The 23,942-nt window shown below is 32.9% G+C and overlaps 1 protein-coding gene and 1 long non-coding RNA gene across 2 annotated transcripts; both read left to right on the top strand.

Moving 5' to 3' along the window:
* The first annotated feature begins 3,454 nt into the window (after positions 1-3,454).
* Positions 3,455-8,508, top strand: LOC143259821 (uncharacterized). Its single transcript, XR_013033831.1, has 2 exons — positions 3,455-3,597; positions 5,946-8,508. It is a non-coding gene; the product is annotated as an uncharacterized LOC143259821 (long non-coding RNA).
* Positions 8,509-22,399: 13,891 nt separating this feature from the next.
* LOC117221127 (adenylate kinase isoenzyme 1-like) lies at positions 22,400-23,069 on the top strand. Its single transcript, XM_033471818.2, has 2 exons — positions 22,400-22,436; positions 22,516-23,069. Exons 1-2 carry the CDS (start codon positions 22,400-22,402, stop codon positions 23,067-23,069), a joined length of 591 nt encoding a protein of 196 aa, XP_033327709.2.
* The last annotated feature ends 873 nt before the right edge of the window (positions 23,070-23,942 follow it).

Here is a 23,942-nt window from a genome sequence, read left to right as displayed (position 1 = left end):
ACCAAAAGAAACGCACGTGATTACAATTACCATCTTATTTTTATTTGTCACGCATAATAAATGTTACCAGTTGGAGACTACGCTTCTCCAAAATTACGGATGGCAATCGACCGTGTATCATAATGCTAAGACGATCTGCATTAGCATGACCTGTAACTGTGAATTTGCATGTACGATACTGCTCGGAACTCAAGGAAATCCAGCTCCTACCTTCAGTATTGTAGTAACGGAAACACGTGAGATTACAATTATCATCTCATCTTCATTCGTTACATGAAATAAATATTGCTTGTTAGAGACTATACTTTTCCAAACTTACTAATGGCAATTGGCACTGTATATGATAGTAAGATGTATATTAGCATGCCGTGAAACTGTGAATTTGCATATTAATGTTGTGAAAGTAGATTTATAGGATTGACCATTATAAAACTGAATCTATGTCCATTATAGACATCTTGTTGTACGATTTTCTTCACTGTTACAATGAATAGAAGTTTTCCGATTATAATCGTTTCTTAGAAGAAAAAGAGAAAATATATATTTATTGTCAGCCTATAATTACTTGAATGTTTAACCAGTTAGCAGTTTCTGGTGAGTGTAGTCGTCAGGAAGAAATTACGTTTTGTGTTATGACGAGTATACTCGTCAAAAACAGCTAACTGGTTAAACATTCAAGTAATTATAGGCTCACAATAATAATAAATACGTACCTTTTTTTCTTCTAAGAAATTATTTTTAAGTGAATAATATATTAAATGTATTTTTTAATACAGTTAAGAAAATACATAAATATTAGTAATTATATTGATAGATAAAACTGTCATTTTATTAAAATATAATTCTATATTATAACAGACGCACATACATTTTTCGAAGAGATTGCAGCAACTAACTGGTTAAATATTGATAAGAAGAAAACCGAATTTTATTCCAGCTTAATAGAACGGAATAACATTTATACTTAACAGGATCTTTGTGCAAAATAAAAATTTCCTAAGCGAGTTAATTGTAAGAAATGTAACTTAGATAAAAATGTCTGATAACTTTGTTACAAGAAATCGATAACGAAACAGAATGGACGTCCTCACATGAAAAAATATTAAAAACAACTGAACAAACAAATATTCGGAGCAGTCTCTTCACATTGTACATTTAATATATACACGTTGTGTTAAATTATTTTTCGTCATCGTCTTTCCTCTTTGAATAATTGTAATAAATTAAAAATGATGTAACAATATCTTCATCACGAGTCAAATTCGTCAAAATAGAGCAAGAAGTTAAATGTGTTCTACTACGGTAAGTTAATAGTATTCTTTAATTTTAATATTTTGCTGTCTATTGTTTTACCTTCATAAATATTATATAGTAATCATAAATAATCTCTTGTATAGAATTGAAAAGATGTTATTTAATAAATCAATAATAATCATAATAGATACGTTCAAATTCAATAATAAACATGGAATGTTTATTTAATAATAAATAATGTTATGTGTTTATTTAATAATAAATAATGTTATGTGTTTATTTAATAATAAATAATGTTATATGTTTAATCATTTAAATATTAATTACTTAAATATTTAATAATTGTATGTTTATTTAATAATTTTAAATGATTTGAAATAAATACATTATAAGATACATTTATTTTTGGTTTCTAAATAGATTGTTGTTCTTTATGCAAATGTTAATAGTAAAAGCTGAATTACATCCATTTTTAATTCACTATACCGATAATATCATCAAGCTAAAAATATCTAAAGTTCGTATAAAATTCCAACGAAGCCAGATTGTATTTTATTGTCCTTCTTTTAAGAGCTATAAGTGCCACAGTACAGCCAAGAGACGTAATATCACCGAGCGTAATTATGGTAATAATTCTTGGCTCATAAATTCCCGATACGTTAAAAAAATTGAATTTACTTTGCGTAACGTTCCGTTTTTACAGACACCGATACGAACGTCAATGTATTAAACATGAAAAACCATGAATTAATTAACATCCACTTCAACATGTATTTCTAATATCATCACTTCACAAACCATTCATTTTTGCATATGTATATTACCATTGAAACCCGTTTTTTTTAAATTTACAAACCCATTTATTAGTTTTACGAAAATCGACGAAGCGTACTACATACATCGAATTTTCAGACAGTTCGAAATATTTGATACACAAATTATGTACACTAATATGTGGTAAACTAACAAGGGTAACTTACGATTGTGGAAATCACTTTTGAAACGAGAGTGGGCTGTAGTTACAGTACATACCTAATGTTAAAGAACCCTGATTTTTCAAAATGGGTTTTCGTTTTTGAGATATTTTGGTTTAACGTTTGTATGCACAATCATGTACATAAATATCTACAAAATAACATATTGGCATTTTATACATTCTTTAGAAAGAAAACTCTAGAAATTGAAAAAACTATATTTTATTTCGGTAATTTAGATAATGTTATTAAAATAAAAATAAAATTTATTATACGCCGCATTTTTTACGGATGACGAGTCTCTCCAGCGAACATTTTTCACAGATATTTTTTACATATGTTTCTATATTTTATTCAATATTTGGCATGCTTTTTCGTTTTTCAGAAATTGTAGTGGAATCTGTTGATATTCCCTCCATACTTTTTGTTTCTCAATATTAGGAGATATTCTACTATTTTTAGTTCTTTTTCATTTTTCTTATCCTATAAAATTTGTCTTGTAACTGGAAATTTTACGCACACACAATTGAAATTTTATGTACTATTATTATTACACTTGTACTGTGTGCATAAGTCCGGTTATAATAAAAGTTCATATATTTTTCCAGTGGTCAAACGAATCCGCACGGTAGATAACGATAGAATAACAGAAAATTATCAGAAAAGGACGAAAGAAGAAGATAAATAGACATCAAAAAATTAAGTAGCTATACATTAAAGAAAAAGTCGTGCGGTAAGTTGAGGCAAAGTGAAAACAATTTTACAAAGTTTAAAAAGCGGTCGCTTGACCGCTCCGATAGGTATAGTGTTACCTAAAAAGCGGACAGAACTTTTCTGTAGACCTATTATGATAAAGTGACACGCCATATTGTAAATACCTTAGATGTTTAGGTCATCGCCTAATATTAAACCGTGTGCCCAGCGATCGAGTGATCGGTGGTGCGGGTTTTAGCGATGAATTATGCCCGTGATGTTATTAACGCGTATGAATTGCCCGTTTATTTGCACGCGTTAATAAATAACGCTCGGTGGATCACAGAAAAATCGGAGCGATCACGGCGCTGCTCCGCGTCAAGATATTCTGAAACGTTCGCAGATAAAAGTCTCCCGGCCGACCGTACAAAGAATCTATTTATGCCATTCGCAAGGTAAATTGTGGCAATTACTGCAATCTCGGCTGCTAGACGATACGTGTGCGGCGACGGTGGAAATGTCTCGATCTCGTGGCATCCCCGGCATTCAGTCTGAAAACGTTGAAACTGTAACGACCGTAGATACGTTCAGGAGCGGCGACGATTCTAAAGAGATTTTTATAAAAAAAGTCGTATAAACTGCTGTAAAAGTTTTCGACGACGATAGTCCCTCTCAGGTTGGTTATTCAGAAGTCTTCTAACACACAGGTTCGCGTTTCATAAATGGCGTCCGACGCAGCTAATCTACACACGTTCCTCAATTTACGCGAATTTCCGTTCCACGTGGATTTATTCCAAAAAATAAACGAACGAAAATCTCGCAATTAGAATCTGTAAGTACAAAAGAGAAAATATTGGTTAGAAAAGATAATTATGACATTTCAGAAAACAGAGATAAAAATTTGATGCCACTATCGCTACTGTAATGTAAAACAAGCAACCTTATTTTTTTAATTGGCAAAAACTCTTCATCTTCATCGCTTGAAATATTTGGAAATTCGACTTCATTTTCGTTGTTAACGTAAATTTTGTTGGATGATTTTTTCTGAATATTTTCTTTGACCAATCTTTCATAAATTTGCCGATTTTCGCTGTCACATTTCATTCGTCGAAAGTTGAAGGCTCGTTGAAATTCAACAGCTTTATCAAGATTTGCTGACTGCCTGAATTCAGATCGCGTAAATCGATATCGTAAAAAGAGTGCCGTGTAATTTGTGGGATTTGCATGTTTGAAAAACTGTAATCCTTGATTAATAAGCCGTTCCCTGGGAATGTTTGCAAAAGCTATACTAATGGCGCAGCCGAGGCATTCAGCTCGTTAGCAAGTTTTTAATTTTGCAACGACGAATACAGAATGTTATTGGTTGTTGGCGATTAGCGCGGTTATTGGCCGAGCGTTGTCGATTTTACGAGTGTGTTGCGGCGCTTAATTAAAACTTTATTAGCGAAAGGAATTCGAGGCTGTTAGTATTTGCATGGCTGGCGCCACGGTGTTAAGCAAAATATCCTATATTTCGGCCGTGCGGACGTGGTGTCGATTGGAAACTCGTGCTGACAGATGCAACTTTGCTTTCGACCTTTTTTGTTCTCGCTAGCGAAGCGAGAATTCGACCGGGGCTCATTGTGGACCGGCGCCGTTTCTTCCTGTTTCATTCATTATTCGCCATATAAATTCGTCGATTGTTGTCGCCTCGACGGAACAATTGTGATGTAACGTTAATTATCCTGATGGATCATGTCATCGAGTCAATGACACCTGGTGGAAGTGGCGGAAAGACAGGTAGTACTTTGCTCGAACAATTACTGTCCAGTCGCTGCGATGCATGCTCGCGATTATTCGACTGTTAAAACCCGATGGAAGTAGCATTATGTGTATGCGTGGAGAACGTATTATGACGAGTCCCATTAAGCCAATTTCCAAACTTTCCAACGCAATATATCTTATACGCCAGGTTTTCTCTTTCTTTGTGCTCACTGCGCTGCGAATTCACACTTTCATAAACTAATTCGCGATTACATCGATGAAATGGAAATGTAACTCTCTATAATACATAGTAACAACCTATTCACAACTTCTCAAAAATATCTGCTGAATAAATTCTCTCAATGTTTGCATCGATTGCAACCAGCAAGAGATGCATAGTAATTTATTTCATTTTTAATGACTTTATCAGGTTACAAATGATGTAATCTATTTCTCAAATGCTTCTGACATTTTCACTAATTTGTGTTTAATCTGCTCGTTTCCATTATAAATGCATACAATCCAATAAGTCCTTTATGGCATATATGGCAATTTTCGAAATCTTCCTTGAAATATTGATTGAAAAATTTAATTGCATGTAAAAACAATTCATTGAACCGCTTTCACATTCTTTGAAAGTCGTTAATAGATCTTTACATCTCACTTAGATAGTTACAATTTATCTTGCAATAAGTTTAACCCTTTTATAATTAGAATTTACATACGAAGAAAAATCTCAAATGTCAGAAAATGCATTAGCTTATAATAATCTGACTCGTGGTGGTTATTTTCAGTAATAACTAGACTGCGGATTTTTTATGCATTTATGGCAAAAATGAATAGATATAATCTAAAACGGTGGACATGTTAGGACAACCTAAGAACGTTGTTGCATTATTCTCAACTTATCGAAGTGATTAAAGAAAGAAAAAGAAATGTGCTTGTGTCTCCTGTGTCTTGCAACTTGTAATTTCGTTCCTTTCAGTCGTAATAAAATTCTAATCTCTTGCCTCTTGAAATAAATGTAGGCAAACAATGAACGTAACTTTTCTTTCTTTTTTAAGAAATTATTAGGATCAAAAAATTCCTAATTCTAACTGCGAAAAAAATGGTACAACAAGGACTTAAAAGAGCATCGTTACGTTTCAGTCGTGGAAGTAATAAACAAATTAAAATCCTCCCAGTAGTTACAGATTTATAGGTCATTTACATATTTATTGATCATTTACAGAACAGATGTAAACTAAATAATAATTTCAAGTTCTATTGATTGTATCATAGAGACTTCGCGCGACCGAGATAGTCACGAATTTACTGAAAAACCGGGGCGCAGGCGGAAATCTGAACTGGTCTCGGCTTTTCATCAAAGCGAAGGAGATTGACCCATAACCCGGACCCAAGATTGCGTCACATCCTGAATCTTTATAGACACGGGCGTGTGCGGTTGGTCGCAGGAAAAATTCCTGCAGGCGCTTTCACGTGGATGCTGGATTTTAGCGGACACAAATACTACCTTGGCGAACCTCGGGCATGTGCCACTTTTGTGACGTCGACGACGCCGAGAGCGCCATTTAGCGTCGTTAATAGAGTTGCATCAGCGTCGAGTGCACGGTGATACATCGATAGGAGTGGTTCGGCAAATAGATCGGGGCTGAAGATATATGTTCGCACGCGAGAAGGAGAGAAAGAAAGATCAGGAGAGAAAAAGAAAGAGAGAGAGAGAGAGAGAGAGAGAGAGAGAGAGAGAGAGATGTGAATGATGTGATCATGCTGGCTCGGCTTCGATGTTTCTATGTATACAATCGTAGTTGAGGTACGGTGCGATCTCTGTATGAATATTTTCTTCATATTGCTTAATTTTACTGTTACTTTAACCCTTCAGGAATTCTCATTTACAATGATTCCATTAAGTAATATTATATACAAAATTTTTGTATTCTAGACAGCGATTCGCATATTAATATTCGGACACATTCCGAAACAGAATAACTTTTTCCAAATCGAACGAAGTGACTTGATTTTTTGGAGATGTCAAAGGGACTAGTTTATTATACAATGACTAAAATAACTTCGTTTTAATATTGCTATTAAACGGAATGACAAAAAAATAATCTATAACGAAAATTTGAACAACGCGTTTTATAGATCGTGGTAACTGATACGAAGAATATTTTGTCGGTTAACGCAGATTCAAGCTACTAGCGCTGAAAGCTGTCAAAGTCTCTAGATTTTTCACAGTTTTGTGATCGAAAGTCGAGGAAAACTGCGATTTTCGCTACCATTGATTGTTTGTAATTCGTAATAACGTCAACCGATTTCGATAAAAAATATTCAGTATACATATAAATTTTGATCTCACGATAATTTGTTTAATAATTTGTTGTCACTATTTAAAACAATAGTATAGACGAGTCCTGGATCAAATTATTTCTCAGGAATAATCTGCCAATTCTCTAGAATTTTAATTGAATTGTTCTTGACCCTACACAGCTACATAGTACAGTAATTTCTTCCCAATTCGCGCTTAGATTGCGCACAAAAATGGACAATTTGAGAAGAGAAGATACGATTATTCGAGCCTTGCGTCTCGTTTTTATAGTTGTTGACAATCGGAAACCATAAAAACGAGCCGCTAGACTCGAATAATCGTATTTCCTCTTCCCAAATTGTTCATTTTTGTGCATAATAATCGCGAATTAGGGAGAAATTACTGTATACCTAATCAACGGTAAGCTTGATACTAAATTGTGTCGCCAAGATCGCTAACATCGAATATGGATCATTCTGTACATCCTCGAGTCGCCGCGGAACGAAAGCAGTCCATTAGAAAATCTGCGACCGATAGATTGTTTATCAGTCGGTTCCGAGCCAGTTCGAGGGGGAAAAAGGATCGTGGAACGCCGTACATTCAGTAAAAACGAAAGCACGCGGTGAAAGCAAACCCATAGGACCGCGTAAAGTACACAGTTGATAATTACAGTGCCTAGTTGTAAAATGTTAATAGCCCGAGAATCAGATATCGCGCGGTGTCGAGTCAGATAAAAGAGAGGTCATAGTACGTGTCAAGTAATTTTCTACCAGTAATTTAGTCAAGATCAGCGATTGTTTGTTTATTAGCTGTCGTATCCGACGCGTTCTATGTGCCAGTATAATAATGTGCTCGCACATTCGCTCGGGAGATAAAAAGACAATTGTTCTTCATCTCGGTAGGCGATCTATACATATACATATATATTAGAGACTGATCACGTTTGTTATGCGGCTACCATGTAATGCAATGTATGATTGCTGTCGATAATGGTATGTTGATGTAAAGCAAGGAATGTAAAGTGCGAAGTCAGAAGTGAGAAGGTAGGGTGAAAAATTATGAAACTTCGAATAGCTTTCTATTGATTGACACTCGAACGACAGACATTTTTGACAAAAATACAGCCGAGTATGTTTAAGATCATTTTATTTATCCATGTGTTATTAAAGATATTTTTTTTAGGTACGCCTTCTAGAAGATATGAATTTATTTATAGACGTTAACAAAACGTGTGAAAATTTTAATTAACTGTCAGATACTATCGGTCGAATAACATTATTTTACTGTAGGTCCGAATCAACCCGAAAACGATATTGTCTCCATTGAACATTAACTGTAAAGTATAATTTTTCAATAATTAATCGTTTCCTTTTGTTAACATGACTTTTTATTGAAATTATATGAATAATTTGATCATACTATACGTTATGTTGCATTTTATTAAGTATCATTGTGATTTGAACGGACATAATTATTATGAAATTGTTCTTGCACATTGTATGCAATGTTGTTTACAATATATGTTTCAGTATCTCATATGGTATTTTTCAGTATTTTATGCAATTAAATTGAAAGCTTTCTAGATTGCATCAGAAACGTTGATCGCTTTACAATCTTACGTTATTAAGTAAATATCCGAAATTAATTTATTCGTCATTCTTTTTAACGTATTTCTTAAGGTACTGAACACGTTCATTTTTCTATTATCTTGAGTCAGTAGATATGTAAGAACGATTGTAATATACCTCAACAAACGAGTGCACAAAATGTTTAATTCTGTTGTTGATAACATTTCTTGCAGCAAAGACATCAGATCCTTTTGATCATCGATTTCCTGTCTATAGAGAGTTTACGTATTATATAATATTTGATATTATTTATAAAACTCTGCATTTATCCCAAAAATCTTATCAAAAGGGCTAACGAAACGTTTGAAAATTCAAATTAACTGCCAGAAACTAAGTAATCGAATAACAATATTTATTATGATTTGTTATTTAATTTTTGAACAATTATTGTTCTAATAGACAGTTCTCGAAAAAATGGATCTACAGAATTAGAATCACGCAATTAGGTTATACATAGATTTTGTGTATTTGTGATAAAATCGAATAGCTGAAATGTAAAACTACAGATCTTTCCATAAAATAAATTTTCCAAGACAATTGTAAGAAACAGAAATTAGATACAAATGAATTAATTCTTTCAATTATTCTGATAAGTTGAATATAATGTAACATCTAACAATTTAATTTCTGTTTCTTACAATTGTCTTGGAAAATTTATTTTGTAGAAAGATCTGTAGTTTTATATTTCAGCTACTTGATTTTGTCACAAATGAACAAAATCTATGTATAACACAGTTACCTGATTCTACTTCCATAGATCTACTTTTTTCGAAAACTATCTATTAGAACAATAATTGTTTAAAAATTAAGAAAATGTCAACAAATCATAATAAATATTCAAACATTTGATTAGCCCTTTTGATAAGGTTTCTGGGATATTGTTACACTATATTCAATTTATCAAAATGATTAAAAGAAATAATTCACTTGTATCTAATTTCTGGTTCTTAAAATTGTCTTGGAAAATTTATTTTATAAAAAGATCCGTAGTTTGGACAAACGCATCGATTTTTAACAGTAAAATATTAATAGATACAATGAGTTTGCTGTAAACACAATTTAATTGGATTATTATTAAATCTATCGTATGTAATTCATATTACTGTCACTTATATTTGAACGGTCATTGTTCACTCGTAAAATGAAAAGTGAAATGTTCCAGCAATGGAAGACCGATTCAGCAGCCTCGATCATTAGATCCGAGCTTCCACATTATGTTTTCCACTTTCGACCTCCATCCGTGACAACTATTTGTCTTCATTTATAGGACACTGCTCATTGATCGTGGCAGAATAAGGTCTTAGTATAAATTCCGCCAACGCTGGTACAAAAGTCGCAGTAGATACAACATTGATTAATCTCATCAGTTGCTGTAATTCCTGGGAAACTGTCGAATAAAAAATTATCTAAAAAACCTGCGATGAATTATTACTATTATCCATGGATTTTTAAACGCATTAAGCAATACGTAATGTACAGTCTCCTCGAAAAGTATTAGGGCACTCACAGGATATTAAATAAATCTGAGAAATCGATAGAAAATTGTTAAATTTCTTCAATGTGTTTCGAAGTTAATTGTATTTAACTGTAACAAGTACATATATTTATATTTTTTTTACGTTACAATAAAAATGATGTCAATTTTATAATAGAAAATTAAATTTTCTTTTCGACGACACATCCACCGCGTTTTTTAACGCGTTTTCCACGTATTTCGAAAACGTATCGTACGAAATGAACACGGCATGCGTTTTCGCTGAACAAAATGCCATAAATGGGTAAACTAATTGCATAAGTGACAGATACTTCTATCTTAGTATGTACTTTCGACAATACGATGCCATAAAACTAAGGGCATCATTTACTATAAGATAACGTATTCATAAAAATTACTAGTCGATTTTGTCATTACAACGATCTACTGATGGATTCCACTCGACAGAAGTAAATAGTTCTTCCGTGATTACCCATATACGGAACAGTTGAAGCTTATTTTGAGAAATTACGCAACGTGATAATTTTAGTTGAACAACCTGATAACGTTAACGCGATATCGCGGCGTTGCTGCTTAAAGTGTCCTTCCCGCTGTGATCGTTTGAACACGGGTGCCAGTAACCTGTTCTAGAATCGTTAAATTCAATCTAGACGCTGCATCATTCCACCAATGAAACGGAAGGTACCGATCTCCATGAAAACTTAACTACAGCCTACACAGAATAGCTCTGCACTTAATGTAACCTTTGATATGCTTTGATACGCTATCGTTGAACTCTGAAATTAATAACTACGAAATTGTCTTTCACATACGGCGATTCCCATTAATATTCAGACATTTTTTAAAACGCAATAACTTCTTTAAGACTGGAATAAAAGATTTGAAACCTTTTTAGATGATAAAGGAACTGCTATGTTACAATTTTGCTATTATTTGGTATGACAAAACAAAATAAAAGATTCTCATTTTCGAACTTCTTTTATCTGAGCCTATAATGAAAATGTAAAAAAATGTGTTTCGTAGATCTCGGTAAGTTAAATGTATGCTGAAAATTTCATCGAAATCGGTTAACGCAAAGTCGAGTTACAAGCGTTAAAAGATTGTATAAACTGCAAGTTTCTCACTTTAAACTGCAAACACTTGTTGGTCGAAAGTGTCAAAAATCGGGACAAAACTGCGACTTTTGCGATCTCCAAATCTCATAATTTTCTGTCGTAAAATATTAGAAACGAAGTTTCGTTTCTAATATTACTCATACTTTTATTAAAATTAAAACGTGATGTTTATTACAAATAATCGATGGAATTTTATAAACAATTACATTCAATTCGATTTTCATAAGTTGTTTTTATTCCTGTAATACCTTGAATACTGATTAGCAATTTTAACGTAATAGTAATATATTGTCCTAATTTTTCATATATATTATATTTATTAAACTCGAAATGATTTTTAAAAGAGGTATCAAAAAGTATTTCCGTGATCTTCTCTACGGTATTTGATATTATATTCGTATCAAAAATTCGATTCTTCTTAGTCCAAAATGGAAAAAAATATTCGAAAGTACTGCACTAAAAGTGCTATGCTTGCCGCCGCGAGCATTTTTCATACAAATACTTTGGCTAATTTATTCGAATAAAAAATTATGGTAATAATTATAATGAATAATTGTTATTCGAATAAAATATTCGACTAAAGGAATTCATTCGGATAATGATCTTAGATAAATATTTATTCGAAACAATTTGGTAAAGCGAGAGAGAGAGAGAGAGAGAGAGAGAGAGAGAGAGAGAGTGTGTGTGTGTGTGTGTGTGAGAGAGAATACACAATGCCGAACTCTGGTTTAGAAGTCGCGATTTTTGTCCTGAACGCCCACATAAACGGAACACTGTGCGATGACCAGTTTCCCATCGGGAATATTTATTATATAAGTATTCCGAGTTAAATTATTCAAGAGATACCAGCAAAAAGAATCCCGGTATGGAAACGCTTAATCTGCAACCACGTAACTTATTTCAATTTTAATCTCTCTGTGTCGGTCCACGTCGCCTTCTAATCGGCCTCCAACTAATTCTCGAATCCGTATCTAATTTACCAGCACGCCTGCACTTTAACGGCGCACGGTCTGTCGTTTTTCCCGCCATAGGCATCATCGATCGACCGTGTCCATTTTCCGCGACTGTCCTAATTTATTGCACGATTCGATCTTATCGAATCACGAGTTTATGACGCTGAGACACGGGTAACCGTCATGACGTTAATAACCACTAATCCGTCGCGTACGAAACAGATTCAATTCGTTCGGTTCCGAAAGACCGGTGACAATTTATTGGTCGATCCAACATACGATTTCCTCTGCGTCAGGTACTGAGACTTCGAGGATCCCATTATCGATTGTCCTTTCGGCGCTCGATTTTGCAAGAATTCGCGATCTCCGAGGCTTTCTAACTTGCGCGGAGAGTTATATGCGCCGATACTACAACTGTTTATTGTGTTTATCGTAATTTATTGATCGAAACATAGGAGTGCGTCGTGTTCTCGGCGAGAAAAGCAGTTTTCACTTTCAAAATTGTAAGGGCAGATACGAGGCCCTGTGGCGATATATCACGGTATGATTAGAGAGTTGTATTGTAGCCAGAAAAGACTCGAGTTACCGATAGTTTATAGATGTTCGTAAATGTCTTGTGATTGTAGTCTTTCGCTGTTAGTATATCTTCCTGACAGGGGAAGGATAGATTCTTATACGGATTTATGTATTGTTCGCTGTTGGGAAAGAGATGTGGTAACAATTAGAGAAAGGGGTGTAATAAATTCTTCTGATGTTTAATCTGCGGACATTGTTTCATACGTGGGATCAGCATTCGAAACGAACAAGAACATTTTGTTGTGAAAAGATGCTTCTGGGAACTAACAGTAAATTCTCCCTAATTGACCCTCAGCTTGCATACAAAAATGGACAATTTGCGAAGAGGAGATACGATTATAGTATCGTAGACGACTCGTTTTTATAGTCGTAATTGTGTACAATCTGAGGATCAATTAGCGAGAATTTACTATATTTCGAAATATATTCTTGTGGAGCAGATATAGAAATCTCTGGATTGAAAATTCCATGGAAACAAATTCTTTTAAAATGTTTATCGAGGAAGTCTCTATAAATGAAATAAAACCGGGAATTATTATAATCTATTTTTATTATAATATAATTATAATATTGTAATATTACATTATTATTATAGTATTATAATATTATAATATTTTATTATTATTATTATATATATATTATAATATAATTATTCTAATTCTTTCAAAAGCTTTTATTTAAAAAGTCAACAAAATAAATAAAACATGGAATTATTATATGCTAAATTTATTTAACAACATTATTCTAATTCTTTTACAACGTTCATTAAAAGAGTTCCTATAAAATAAATAATACCCTGGAATTATTATATGCTACTTTTATATAGCGACATTATTTATTTATTTATTTATTTATGACTTAATCGGGATCTCAAAATTCAAAGGTATAAACTATTTTAATTTTTATCACAAGAATAGAAGTAAGACATGGTATACACTGGACATGGGCTTTTCAGAGATTTTATAGTTTTCATTAGATGTCGTTCAAAATTTAAATGCTTCATTAGCAAGGGTTAATTTTATAGCGAACATTACTTGCCAGTGCGGAGCAGAATTCCAAGACCCGAGCCACGTCATATGACGTTGCTCAGATTATGAGAACGAACATGTTGCACTTGGAACGAAGCTTCTCAAAGAGCAAGTATTACTTTCCTGTTTGCATTAATTCCTTCTTATGTAATCCTCATAGGGAAGAGCTTAAAGTAATTTATAATAACGACATTATCTTGATTCTTTTAGAACATTCATTAACGAATGTCCCTATAAAATGTGAATGGTACATCGAATTAATTTATGCTAGACGTAATTTAACAGTATTATGTAATATTATTGCTAATTAAAGGAGCGCCATGAAAATCATAACATGAGCATTATAGTTTTCTAAATTCACAGGACTCGTTTCTATATGTATATAATTATTTCTACAATCATTTAATATATACATCAGTAATCATTTAATACTGTTATGATTTTATTATTCATTACACAACATCGGACTCTTGTTATAACGTTTGAAAACTCTTTTCGTATTAGTTAACAACATATCTGTTCTTATGGAAAAAAATTTATTTTTATATTTTGTTAATTCTATTTAAAGTTTTAATCTCGAGGATCTTTTGATATCTGTTCTTATTGGAACCTGTAATATGGGAACATTAATTAATATATCTGTTTTAGTTTTATCATTTGATGACAGAAGTATTTATATTATGCTGCGGATTTTGTGAAGTTGCGATATTATAAAAGAGTACACTATTTAGTAAAGCATGAATTTTAGCAATGATTATAAAGTTTCATGTAATATCGTTTTGTTATGTTACATAACTCAAAAATGAAATAGATTAATTTTTTAAAAACGTATGTAGAAAATGGAGATCTATGTAAAAGTTTATAACCCAATGCTCGTACCGAAATATAATGCTTAGCAACAAAACCAGTAAAGATTGCTCCTAATATTAATCTTATAGTTGATCATGGAGATAAGACCAGTAAATATATGTATAATGCAATATCGATTCAAATTAATTCAAAGAGAAAAAAACAATTTTAAAATATTTGCAAAATAGTGAAAAAATTCGAATAAGAATGTTACATTTAAAATGCATACAATATAATCCCTTTTTCGAGGAAGTAAAAAGCCTCTTGACACGTTAGAAAAATCATCCGCAGCCAAATGGAAGCTGTTTCCATCGCATAAATTAATTTTAAGTAAAACTCCCTCTGCCACATGCTAATGCTACAATTTATTTGCGGACAACCTAATATTTTCAGCAAACAGTTCCATTTGACATTTTTATGTTCGAGTTTACGTCCCAATAACTTCACAGGAAGAGTTTCGCAATGACAACCGTTCTGATACTCATTGTGGAGCACAACTAAGGTACAACTGCTTGCGGTTTTACAGCCAAATCATGTTCGCGCAAATATTGCTATTAATTACCACGGTGACCGCGCAACTGTGCTCATCAACGTCGCTACAGAAATGACTTCTCAACATTTGCATTGTGCGCGAGGGGAACGCTACGGTTGTTACATGACGATTATTTCAGCCGAGCATGAAGGATGAAATTCGTGGGTTAACCACCGTGTGGATCTATTTTATTTGCCAACGTGATTGCCGAAGTATGTAACTTTTATGTAACCCAAGTGCGCAAACAGCAACACCTTGAATGCAGCCTTGGCTGTTTGATCGTTTTACTTTGAACGAGCCGCGCGTTTATTCCGTTTGACTCCGATGCTTGATATTTTATAGTCCCATACGTCGTCCACTGAATACGCGGATAATCTGAATTTATGACATTCGAAGACTATGTGAGATTGTATTCCACCGTTTTCGAAAGTTTTCGACGTGAATTGGAATATTAAAGTGATACGACGTACCCATTGGTGATATCTTTTCTTAAATTATTATTATTTACTGTCACGCCGTTAACGTTAACTATTACATTACATTTAGGGATGGGCAAAATATCGATTCTTGAATCGATTCTGAATTACAGCGACAAAGATCGATTCACTCGAAAATTGAACCTTGAAAAATCGATTGTTTGAAAATCGATTTAAAGAAAATCGTATCGAAATACTACTTATATCCATATACATACTGCATGAATTATTGATTTAATTCTTATGGCACTTTAGAACCGATTTAGGAAATCAAGTTGCTCAATAAAAAAACCAACATTGAGAGTATAACATTTCTAACACTATTTCAGGATGTGTTACTGTATATAAACTTTTAGATTAAATTAGTATATTTATATATTCATTTAGGATTTCGAAAAAGGAAGTATTAACAATAATTGAAGTATACATTAACCTGATTAATCAATGGTTAATAATTTATTAACCATTAATTTAAAGGCAACAAATTTATGTTCCGATGATCCACGTGTAACTAAAAAAGTCAATTCGTTTCAAAATCGAACATTCAAAAATCGATTTGAACAAATCGAAAATTCCTTCGAAAAAAATCGATTCTTCAAAAAATCGATTTAGCATCGCCCACACACACACATCCTTAATTATATTATTATATTATATTATAATATATTTTATTATATTACATTACGTTACATTACGTTACGTTACATTTCATTATGTTACATTACATTACATTATATAATATCATATTATTTTATATTATATTATTGTGGTATTAATCGAGAGCGTGGGAGAGAGAGACAGCGAGAAAAAGTATGATTTCGTTAATCAGCATTACATTTTTTAATTTAAAGATTTCACGTTACTATCAATCGTTTATCGCCAGTCGTATCGAGCTGCCAAAATCTGTCATGTCGTAATTTTCAAATGATTAATACATTTGTGTTATTTTGTATTATATAATTAGTTTTGTATGGATATTGTTAATTTTCATTAAATACATTCCTACTTAATACTGATTCACATTATGTGTCATGTTACATAACATTATAGTACATTACATAGTCGAAGCGATAAAAATTTTAACAATTATCATCTTCATGCGCTTAGCTAATATAAGTTTGTACCGGATCCTTATTTGATACATGACAGTCTCTTTCGTGGGGGGCATTGTTCAGCGTTTATCTTAACTTATTAAGGTTTGCCTTTGTTAATTATATTTCTTTTGTTATTTTACGTTATCCTAATATAGAAATTACATTCATTACTTTTTAACTGGTGATTTTACTGCATATTGCAACATTATGTTGTACATTACAACATAAAATTATTTTATCGATTAAGCTACTACAGTTCAAGGTAGTAAGGGAAGAAAACGAAACCGTATTAGATTATTGCTATAAACAAGTCGTAGTTGTATTATTCTTTGAAACTAGAACTATCGAGCCCTAAACGAGATTAATGTAAACGATTTTTAGAATAATATATGCTTGAATAAAGAAGTTTGACTAAAAATTTCTCATCGATATATTTTTATAATATCAGGAATTATAAAAGAAAAATTCAGAAAACAGTTATTTTAACTGGTTTGGTAGTTTTAGTATTAATAGTTAGCTATTTTGATTCAGTTAGTATATTAACTTTGCTGTATAAATTATTATAAGTATTAATTTTCACCCTCATCATTAGGAAAATAGGAGTTCATTGAATAAATGGTTAAATAGTTTTGCAATCGACATTATCTATTGATTTCGTAATTGGAATTGCTTAGGAAAGTTTAATGACTTTTATGAAAATTGTATTCATAATGTGCGAGAGATGTTCTAGCAGTCTTAAGATAACATTTTTGTAAATAATTAAACTGATCAAAATTAATTGTGTTGCTATTCCATGTTCACTATAAGGAACTTTGTATTGAATGTAAGAAAGTTTTATATTCTTCATACATTCGAAAAATAAATGATTGAAAATGAGAATTTGTACGAAAATCTGCAATATAATAATTACTGAAACTCTTAATAAATTCTTAACAGCTACTTAGGTTTGTTTGCCTTATTAGGCAATTGCGTATCTTAAGCAAGTTGAAAATTTTTATAATAGTTTCAGTATGTTATCAAACTCCGTTATCACAAATGTGAAACTTCGATTTCTAATCCTTTTATGCACATCTGTTCAGAGTATCAAGTATCAAAATGCATATCCGATCGGATAAAAATTTTTTAAATCATCTATGAATCATGTATGTATATTTTGTAGAACTTTTGATGTGTTTAAGACGTCATAGTTCGAGAATATTTCGTAGAACTTTCGATGTATTTAGAACTCTTGAATATGAATGGGAGGTCAAATTAGATTGGTTTTAGCGCGTATGTTATTACTTCGGATTTGCTAAAATTGATTGGACTTTGGTATTTTACCAAGAATCGTCTGTTCTGGTAACGTGCAGAAATATTCCTAGGTCAACTGTTGTAGTCACTGATATTATTAAAACAGTTTCACTTGACAGGCATGTCATTAAACTGACGAACAAGAAGAAGTAGAGCAGAAAACTCTATCCAGCTGGTGGAATTTTGAAAATATTTTCAATTCTCATTTTAGTAGTTAATTGAATTCTCGAAATCACACTGCTTCTTATATTTTCAAAATATTCATTTCAAATGATTAATTTGAAATATTAATTTGGCATTGATAACCATTTTAATTAATTTCAATTGATTTTTAGTCGACATGTAAGCTGATTATAAAAAAATATTTCTATACATTTTCGTATATTATATAAAGTACCCAATATTTGAAAATCCTTAGTTGCTATTGTTAAGTTTCAATATAGTATATCAATCGTTACATCAAACAGTCTAATTTCATTTAATTTTAAATGACGGGACTTGAATTCATTTAGACTTACATATTATAAATATTGTTATTTAACTGGTTTCTAGCTTTAACTAGTTTCTGACAATCCGTTGAAATTTTCATATATTTCGTTTAAGGTCTTTTGAAAAGCTAACGCTTCTAGAAGTAGTAATTTAAAGAATATATTGAAACAAAAAACTGATAAATTAAACTATAAGTGATCCTGGGCATACCTGGTTCACACTTTGATAACCTTGACGGTGTTTCTACATTGTGTCGATAATGTTGCGAACGATACGTGGTAATAGCACAAACGAGCTATCACCATAGACGATGTGTTAGAAGACACCATATGGGGTTTCGTGAAATACGTTCTGAAATATCGACATTGCTAGAAACCAAAGGCACAGACCTAGGATCGTAAGTCTGTGTCCTATACCTCGTCTGTGATATTGTACCAACGATTGGTATTACGAAGTCGTTTAACCACGAATGATAATGTAGGAATCTAGCTTCAATTGAAGCTTTGTAGAAACAAAATGTATTTAATTTGATATAATTATTCAATCCTCGGATCTGTGGAAAAGACTCGACAATAAATTATGAAAACATATATATAATATCAAATAATTGTATGAAAGAAGTAAGAACATCTTAAACATTAACCACAAAATTAAATAAAAATTTCTTCATTAAAAGATATCTTTAAGAAACATACTTTACAATTATAATGTCTGGTTAAATAGTATAATTGAAAGTATGCTATAGTACTACAGTATACGTACAGAGTGTTGTAGCAAATCTTTTATTTAAACAATAAGAATATTTCACTTGCAGTATTTTATAAACATTCTGAAAATTTTGTAGACATAAATTCATTTGCTTTTCCTCAAACATCTATTAAGTTTATCACATCTAGAAAACATCTAGAAAAAAAATATAAAACAACAAAAACATTAAAAGAATTTAAAGATATTGTCGCATTGTTTTCATCTTATAAGCATATTAAGGAATGAAATCGATTTCTATTTTGCTTCAGCTTGTTGCAATAGAGACAAACAATGTTTATTTTACATAAAGATCCGCAGTATAATCATAACCATAAACATATATAAGTATGTAAATGTGAAACGTGTATGGTTTTAATTCATCTGAAATGTTCTAATCGTCGGATTAATTAATTCCAATTTGCGTTTCTCGAAGAACAGAGAAACGAGAAAGATATTTCCTATCACAGAAAACATGAAAACTCTATTTTTAACGCATTGCAATTACATGTCAGCCTTTACAAAATATTAAACATTGCACACTTCATTGTTACCAAGTTACACATAAGGCATTTATACAAAAGTGTAGATCAATATTTTCACACGTTATATTTTTTCGAATAAGGATAGTACTTCACGATGCACGAGATGTGGTTTCAAGATGAACTAAAAACTTTGATATTGCGTAACGCCGAAGAGGAGCATAGTTGAATGTATTTCGTTTTTGGTAGCAGAAGAGAAGTGGGATACCAAGATTAAAAGGATATCGGAAAACAATCGGTTCGATGGGCAACTGTATGTTTAAGCCCATTTCTATTCCAAGGCCCAGCGCAGTTAACGTACATGCTGAGCTTTTAAAAAACTTTCCAATCGTCTTTATCATTGGTGGACCGGGTGCTGGAAAAAGTTACTAAAATTTCATAATACTTTACATTCTTTTTTGCAACATTACATAACCTTGTACAGTAGTGCACGATTAAATTTACGTCGAGTTAGGAGCCAGCATGTAAATGTACTGGATGACATATCCTTCCAAGCATGGCATGGCAATGAGTACTATAAGAGATTGAACTTATTAATATTTTTCTCAATTTTTATAATAGTGTAACCCTGAAGAAAGAAATATGTACAGTACATTCTCCCTAATTGTCCTTCAGCTTGTAAACAAAAATGGACAATTTGGGAAGAGAAGATGCTATTATTCAAACTTCGTGTCTCATTTTCACAAGCGCCGATTGTTAACAACTATAAAAATGAGGCGCAAGGCTTGATTAATCGTATCTCTTTTTCCCAAATTGTCCATTTTTGTTTACAACTTGATGGACAATCGGGGAGAATTTACCGTATATCTAACAATTTCCGATGAGAGCAGCTTTATGATTTCAATAATTGTAACATAAAAAATGTAAAACGTGTGATTTGACAGATGTCGATACATTTAGTGTTAAAGTGGCATCGTGACCATAAAAAAATAAACCTGCTATAAAGAAAATTTCACTTTTCGTTATTGTCACCTTACCTTTATAATTGCATTATCAATGGATAGCTGAGATTCTTCCGATTAAAATGAGTTCAATTAATTAATGCGCAATAGAATTAATTATTAAGCAATCGATAATATGCTTAAAATTTAACCGTACGAATTTTGTATAAATTTAACTGTGCACCACTGTACCAGCATTATTTTTTAACTTAAAATTAGTTATAGAATTTTTTGGAATTAATTTATTTAATATTTTGTATGTAATGTAATGCATTTTATTGTTCTCCTCGGTGTTTCAATTCCTGTAAGCAATTCTTCTTATCCAAACTTGTAATTACGTCTTATTTTATTTATGCTACCTCATTATACTATACACATACTACCATTTCTACCATTGGATCTCCCGTTCAGTTGCCTCTATTCAGAAATATTTTGTTTGCAATTCGCATCATTTTTGAATGATATATTATATTACATTATATTTTGTACAAATGAGCTCTAATTAACTCTTTGCACTCGAAGTATTTTCCCAGATCACCTACCAGCAATTCGAATATACATGGTGTCCCATAATTAAATTAACACCCGGAAAGAGATATGATTCCTGAAAAGGTGAAAGAGATTCCCGAGGTCATTTGAAGTAACTTTATCTACAGCAAAAATGCAATCCGCGACTTTGTTTATGAGTTATTAACGAAAAACAGTGACCAATAAGAGGCGAGCTCGTCTGACGCAAGGCGACCGAGCGAACGAGCGGTCTTTGGCGGCGGTTCGAGTGTGGTATAGGAAAGGGGAGACGTTTCGTCCGGGGCCCGCTAGAGGACTCATCGGTAAGGCTATCCTAGCGGGTCCTTGCCTTAGACGTAAGGGTAGGACGAAGTCTCGGTGTATATATACGGATCGAGGCGGATCGGCTACTAGCGGGAAGAGGAGCCCTCTGCTGGCGGGTCTGGAGGTAGCCGCCACAGGTCAAAGCCCAGTTCCATTCATTGGGTCGGTCGCCTCGCACAGCTGATCTCGCCTCTCATTGGTCACTGTTTTTCATTAATAAATCATAAACAAAGCCGCGGATTGCATTTTTGCTGTAGAAAAAGTTACTTCAAATGACCTCAGGAATCACCCCTTTCCGAGTTATTTACCCTTTATATACATTTATCCTTTTCCGGGTAAATAGTATATTTGAATGACGCATGCTAGTCGGATGTAAACAATGTCGCGGATTGCATTTTCGGATTGCGAGACATTTTTGGGACATCCTGTATACAGCTATATACTTCGAAAATTGCATTTTGATCAACTCTTTGTTGTAAGTTAACACTAATACTCGTATGCGTTGCCTTATAAAAATTACAACATTGAATTTATGTAGATATTTTGCAATTTTTATATTAACCCTAGGCCGCATAAGATAGTAGAAGGTTTAAGGGAGGTTTGTATCCATGTAATAGAAGGTACTGTAAATATTATTTTTTCTATTCGAGATATAATTATTTATACAATACTGTTAAATAATACATTACTTACAAAGGAACATTGCTAGAACAAAGACACCTGTTCAAAATTCTGTGGCCATATTTCGATCCTCCTCCAAACATGCTAGGTTTAATACGCATTTGGATGAATAAAAAAGAACCGTTTCAGGTGAAAGTATATTCATAATTTGAATAATTGTAGCATGGAAATTGTAAAAACTGGTCATTTACCCGGCAACGGTACGAGTCGTGTCGATTAATCAAGAGTTCCTTGTATTTTATTTCATTTCGATTCCGCTGACACCGCCGATCATTGCAGGAACACTGGGTATGAAATTGGCGGAACACTACGATTTCCTGCACATCGTGACGGCCGACCTGATCCGTGAGGAGATATCGACGCGAACGGAGAGAGCTTTCAGATTAGCGCGTTTGATGTCGCAAGGTCAACTTGTTCCGACCGACATACTGGTCGAATTAATGATCACCAAGATACTGAACAATCGGCTGAACAAGCACGGCGTGGTCGTGAGTGGTTTTCCGAGGCGGAAGGAGCAAAGCATATTGTTCGACAGGTTCGTGCGGCCGCCTCATCTCGTCCTGTACCTGGACGTGCGGGATTCCGTGCTGAGCGATCGCATAATGGGCAGATCGATTACCACCAGGGAAGTTGTGGTGATGAACTATGAAGACATTAAGAACCAACTGAAGGAGTTCCATACGAGGACCCGGCCGATCGTGAAACACTATAAAGACTGTTTGGTACAGATCGACGGCGAAGCTGACCTGGTTTCCGTCTTCGAGACCGCGTGCGAAGCTGTCGATAGGTTCCTACAGAAATTAGACACGAGCTCGAGTGTTACTTCTCGATAAGTAGTGGGCCACGAAAGTGTTCGAACGCTTTTTAATTACAATTAGCACAGCTTAAAATAGCATCTCTAAAATTGGACCGAATGATTACAATTTTTCTTTTTTCAGATATCAGAAGGAGTAGTTTATTAGACAATGGCTAACCAAATTTCTGCAAAACTTGCATCTGGTTGGAGCAACAAAAGAAATAGGAAAATTGTATCTTCTTTGTTTTTATCTGTTTTATCTGAGCATAGAACAAAAAATGTAAACAATGCGGTTTAAGGCTTCGTTAAGTTATATGCATATTAAAGATTTCATTGAAATCGACGAAATAGACCGTACGACGTAGTCAGGGTCCAACAGGACCCACACGACGAACATACTTTATTTTATTACTCTGTAGTTGGAACACAGGATTAGGGGCGGGATAACTCGAGACGCTTGGCAACGATTTCGATGAATTTTTCAGCATGCATAGAAGTTACCACGATTTACAAATTTCATTGTTTCAATTTACATTCTAGGCTTACTGTTAGGTAAAAAAGTTGAGGAAGCTAATTTTGTAATTATTGTTTGCCATTCCAAGCAATTGAAATTTTTGCAAAAAATTTTTTCTTATTGTCTAGTAAACTTTGAATCTTATATCTCAAACAAATTCAAATCGTTTGGTTCATTTTAAAAAACATTATTTCGTTTTAAGAGATGCCCGAATACTTGCTTGACACGCTGTAAATAATTTTTAATAGGTGTGTCTTGTGCTTAAAGAAGTAGTCTTTTATTATCTGAAAAAGTCATGTTTACTAGTTTCTAAAACACATTGTAGCAATTATTTACTCTGCTGTTGTATATTTTAATTAGTTATCTTATTTATAGGATGCCAACGATTAAACGGTT

Source organism: Megalopta genalis, chromosome 7 (genome assembly GCF_051020955.1).
Source record: "Megalopta genalis isolate 19385.01 chromosome 7, iyMegGena1_principal, whole genome shotgun sequence".
Classification (NCBI taxonomy): Eukaryota; Metazoa; Arthropoda; class Insecta; order Hymenoptera; family Halictidae; genus Megalopta; species Megalopta genalis.
Note: the sequence above shows the minus strand (reverse complement) of the source record. Positions and strands in the feature narration are given on the sequence as shown.